The sequence below is a fragment of the Aythya fuligula genome, chromosome 2, assembly GCF_009819795.1.
Source record: "Aythya fuligula isolate bAytFul2 chromosome 2, bAytFul2.pri, whole genome shotgun sequence".
In the NCBI taxonomy this organism is placed as follows: Eukaryota; Metazoa; Chordata; class Aves; order Anseriformes; family Anatidae; genus Aythya; species Aythya fuligula.
This window is the reverse complement of record NC_045560.1, coordinates 63,977,920-63,982,872: the sequence shown is the minus strand read 5'-3', so window position 1 is coordinate 63,982,872 and position 4,953 is coordinate 63,977,920. Positions and strand designations below refer to the sequence as shown.

The following is a 4,953-nucleotide window of genomic DNA, read 5'->3' as shown; positions in this document are numbered from 1 at the left end:
CTACTGTTGCCCAATCCAGGCCGAGGCTCCCTCTGGTGGCTGGTCGGAGAAAGAGGGAGCCACTGCAGATGGTGCCGGTGCTGTTGCTGCCGTTGTCGCAAAAGCCGCTTTTTGTGTCGTCGCAGGGCGGCTCTTCCCGCTGCTCCGGCCGTTTCCCGACGCACCTCGTCGGCATGCCGAAGTGCTATGAGTATTTGATTGGCAGTTCTGGCACCACACTGATTCTGTTTTACACTCCCGTCTGATGTGTCCCGCAATACCACACCGAAAACAACGGCGCTGCGGTGCCGATCCTTGGCCATTAGAACATCCTCCGGGGGTTTGCAAAGGTGCAAGGGCGGCAGGCACTTTAGACTGCTCGTTCATGTTGTCACCTAATTGTTTTACTGCTTTTACTAACATAGCCTGTGGACCTACAGGTACCTGAGACATTCTTTCCAATCCTTCCTCTATTGTCCAAGTACTCGGCAATGTAGCTAATATACTTCGAGTTGAAGGGTTACAATTTTGGAGTGCACATTGCTTTAATATAGTGCCTTTAAGATAATCGGGAACTCCCGCGGCTTGTATTGCATTTGCTACTCGATCGATAAACAACCCGAATGGTTCCTCCCTACCCTGTTTAATTCCCATGTAGGATGGTATTCCCCCTGGTTCTCTAATTTGTTCTAATGCCCTTCTGGCTAGATTCATGGATACCTTAGCTTTGTCCGGTCCCAAAAGTGCCTGCGCCTCTGTTCTAAAATATGGTCCCATACCCATTAATTCGTCTAATGTAACACCATACAGGGGATCTCCAGGCGCTCGTATCATCGCTACTGCCTCTTGGCAAACACTGTGCCAATGTGCATTAAACAAAAGTTGTTGATGCTGTGTTAAGATTAATTTCATTGTGTTGCGAATATCTCCTGGGAGTAAAATATTTGTTCCCCATATATAGTCTAACATTTGATGAGTAGGTTCTCCTTTTAGTCCAGACTCATTTACTGTAGATCGTAATTGTGTCAATAATTTCCAATCCAAATTAGTCAACTGAGCCTGTACATTTCCCTGTGCATCTGGAGGTGAGTACACCACCGGGAAGGCTGTTGTTATCTGTGCTGCTATCTCGATATTCCCGTCCTTCATTGCCTCATGAGCTATTCTTTTCCATGTCTCCTCCCTATCCTGTAAATTGGATTTAAATGGATTTGTCGAAAATGAATTTGTTCCCGATTCCCCACCCACCCTTTCTCCATTCTCTAATTGTGCGGGTGGGGCTGTCGGTGGCTGTGAAGGTTCTTCTTCCCCTGATACGGGTACAGACGTTTCCCAGCCACCCGAGGTCCCCTGTGGAATTATAACTGTTCTATATGATGGTGGAGAGGGGTAGGACTGTTCCTCAGCTCTTTGTTGAGTAGAGGAAGCAGCAGAAGTCCCCCCATTCTGACTGGATGATCCTAATTGCTCTGTTATGGCAGCAGCTATTTTTTGTTCAGCTTGGTGTGTTGCTAATGCATTAGTTACCGCCCTCCATGGCTTCATTAATTTTCTCGCCACCTTGTTATCACTAATCACCTCATCAAATAGTTTGTCCCCGAACTTCCTCCACTCTGCTTGTTCAAACACCATATCAGGATTTAAAAAACAACCCTTAGCTACCCCACAAGCTAATAACTCTGGCAATTCCTTTTTACAATATATACACTGTGTGCTCCGCTTTTCTAAAAAGCATTTGAGCAAATCATACGCCGCTTGCCTCTCCATACCTTTATATGCGTCGGTACCGTTGCAGCCTTTGCAAGACCTCGGCGGCGCTTTCCGGCGGGACCCTCTATGGGCTCGTCCCGGGTGCGAGGACTCTCTTTCCGAGCTGCGGGTGCGGGGATTTCAAGTTTTCGTCCCTTTCACCTTTCAGGCCTCGGGTGCGGAGATTCAACAATTTTTAATCCTTTTCACCTCCTGAGCTGCGTTGCAGGACCGGTTCCCGTATCCCGTCCAACCGTGGCTCGCAGGTTCAACTCCAGCCGAGTCCCTGTTCGGGCGCCATTTGTTGTCGACGGGAGGAAGACACAGACGCTCAATACGAGTGAACAGTGAACTTCGACTTTAATGGATAGCTCAGTCGCCTTTTATCTAGTTCGAAACTCATAAATATTCTTAAACTAAACTTAGGATTGGCTAACATTTTCCCGCGCTTTGCAGTTGCTACCGTCCTGCCCCAGGGGGTCTACCCAATCGCCCAAGGGCATCGTGTCCTTGATCCTGATTGGCTCTCAGCCACCTGTGTACAGTGCCCAGACCCATGTAAGCTAAGTACGGTACTTTATTAGCTTATTGCCTCCCAACTGCCCCACATTCACATGTCCCACTTCACTTAACCATTCCTCAACATCTCACTTACCCACAACTTGCAGAAAAACAATAATCATACAAAAACACTTCTTCAGGCCTGACACATTAGGTTAGTTAAAATACATCACACTTAACTCTATTCTGCTTATTAGCTCATTGTTTTTCTGAGCATAGCTCACGTCAGCAAAAATGTCAACTTTTGAGAAATCTACCCTGACAGCCAGTATCGTACGGTCCCTGAATAATTTCATTTGTGCTACAAATAAAAGCAAGTAGCATTTTCTGGGGACAGCTGGTACAAAATGACATACTGCAATTGAGGAAGGTATTAAAGTCACATCTAGATAAAGGTTATTTATAACATTGGAACTGCCAGCTAGCCCAGCTGCATTCTCATTGAGATTAATATTTGATTAGGAACACTCCAACACTTTCAAGTGACAACTTCTGCTTGTTTCTTCTAATGAGTTATTACCTGTGTCCTTTCCAACAGATTTTGAACATTCTGAAATCATGCAGCCAAGAGAATTAAAAAATTTGGGACCAATTCAACAGTCACATTGGAGAATTTGAGAAACAGCACACTGAAGCTAATTTAACTACCTACTGCCTTCAAGGCATAATGATCTCCCATGTGAAGGAAGATGGGATACGTCATTTTTTATTCATACACAGTTGCAGAACCGTTATTTGGGGAAAAAAAAGGTGATGTTTTTAATTGTTAAGCCTTGGTAGCAACCTAAAGTGAAATAAGATAGGTCTGAAGATATTCTCAAATAACATGTTTAAAGGTAGCTACCGAAGTATTACAGAGCAGTGAAGTGCATACATCTGCGGTAACATGCGAGGAAAATGGTGGTACCTGCTATTTGCTGCGCAGATTGCTATCTGCATGCTCATGGTATCAATAAGAACTAATGGCTTTACAAAGAAAGTGACAAAACTTACAATCCCCTTTTGGGAGAAATTAGGTGTTACCAACATTTTTTTTGATCAACAAAAAATTTGATTGGTTAACACTTAAAATTTGTATCTGAAAAAAAAACAAACACATACCTACACACCTATATGTAACACTTGATTAAAGCTTCCCTTTTCTACAGTTCACAAAGGCTCAACCCACCTCCAGTTTCCTCCTTGAACTAGCATAACAACCACCACCAGACAGGAGAAGGAACTAAATTATTTCAGAAAGCTCCCTGCGTCCTTTTGATACCACATACGCAACTGTCAAAGAAATGCTGTTCTGCTAAGCACTAAGGCTGCATCCCTACAGGCAGCCGTGAACACATTCTGTACAAAAACTAGGCAACCCAGAATCCCCATTAGCCCTCAAGAAAAAAAGGAGTGGTATATGCTGATTTATCTGCTGATAAAGCAACAAAACATCATTGCATTACCTGTGTTTCACATTTTTATTTTAGAAAGTGAACATACCATTAAAAAAGAAAATGCACAGAGTTAAAAAAAAAAAAAAGTAAACATAAGACTAATGACAAATTCTCAAAAACATAAAATAATTTTACCTAGTGAGTCCCAACTGTTAAATATACTTCCACCATAGAGAAGTTCTACTTCATTATATTACCAGTCTCTTGATTAGGTACACAAAGGCAACACTTTCCAGTAAATTACCTAGTCATTAGAAGATCAACTTCAGGAATCACTGAATAATACATCATGGACAAATATTTTCATACCACCCAGGAGGCAATCTAATATACATATGTCACAAGGTACATCTTTGTGAGGTATTACAGTACATGGGAACCATTCCCTTTGCTTTCTAAGGAATAAATTCTCCTTCAGCAGCTCCACCAGCTAGCCAACTACAGACTGCTGCCACAGCTTCCAAATCCCATCAACTTTTCTCAGGAATTTTCTTTCTGTAACAGATGACACAAATCAAGATTAAGATGAGTCAAGACAACAGTTACTGAAGACAGGGAGGCTCAAAAGAAGAAGCTGCCTGCTACTCCAAATGGGCACTAGACAATTCCAAATCAGAAGCTTCAGCTGCTCAAGAATATTTAATATATTTAGCTTGAGCATTGCCATTTGTGGCAAAATGAAAGCATACAGGAAAATAATTCTGAAAGAAAATTAATTTCTAAAATTTCTAAAAGTCATTTCTCATTTAACCAAAGTGCACTGCACAAATCTGAAGACACAGCTGGTATTACGCAACCCACTTGTATTTTTAAACAGACTGCGGAAGGGAAATATCAAGTCGTTCTGTCCATGTGATCTTCCAGATTCATGTATCTGTCCTAGACCTAAACACTTCCTACACCTCCTGCATTCTCATCTCCAAAGAAATTCCTCTCATTTCTTCCAAACAAGGACCTTTTACACTTCCAGTCCATCACTTTCCTTCCAGGAAGCAAGAGAAGAAATGTTGGAGGATTTTCATTCCACAAAACCTTTCATCCCTTTTTCACTGTACGTTGGAACAGGTACCTTGGCCCTCTGGGACTGGGGCTTAACTCAGAAGTCAAAGGCAGAAGAGCCTCAAAGATAAACTCCTAAGAATTAGTTCACCATTCAAATTATTTGGGAAGGAGCTAAGAAGAAATAAATATCTTCAAGATTATTCTGGTTCTATACAGAGGAACTTAC

At 42.5% G+C, this 4,953-nt stretch overlaps 1 protein-coding gene across 1 annotated transcript; it reads right to left on the bottom strand.

Annotated features, from left to right (window-relative positions):
- On the bottom strand, positions 1-1,611 carry LOC116485585 (endogenous retrovirus group K member 7 Gag polyprotein-like). Its single transcript, XM_032181074.1, has one exon. It carries the CDS (start codon positions 1,609-1,611, stop codon positions 1-3), a length of 1,611 nt encoding a protein of 536 aa, XP_032036965.1.
- Between the last annotated feature and the right edge of the window lie 3,342 nt (positions 1,612-4,953).

Coding starts and splice junctions, on each gene's coding strand:
- LOC116485585 (XM_032181074.1), bottom strand. CDS start 1,611: ATGGTGTTTGAACAAGCAGAGTGGAGGAAGTTCGGGGACAAACTATTT.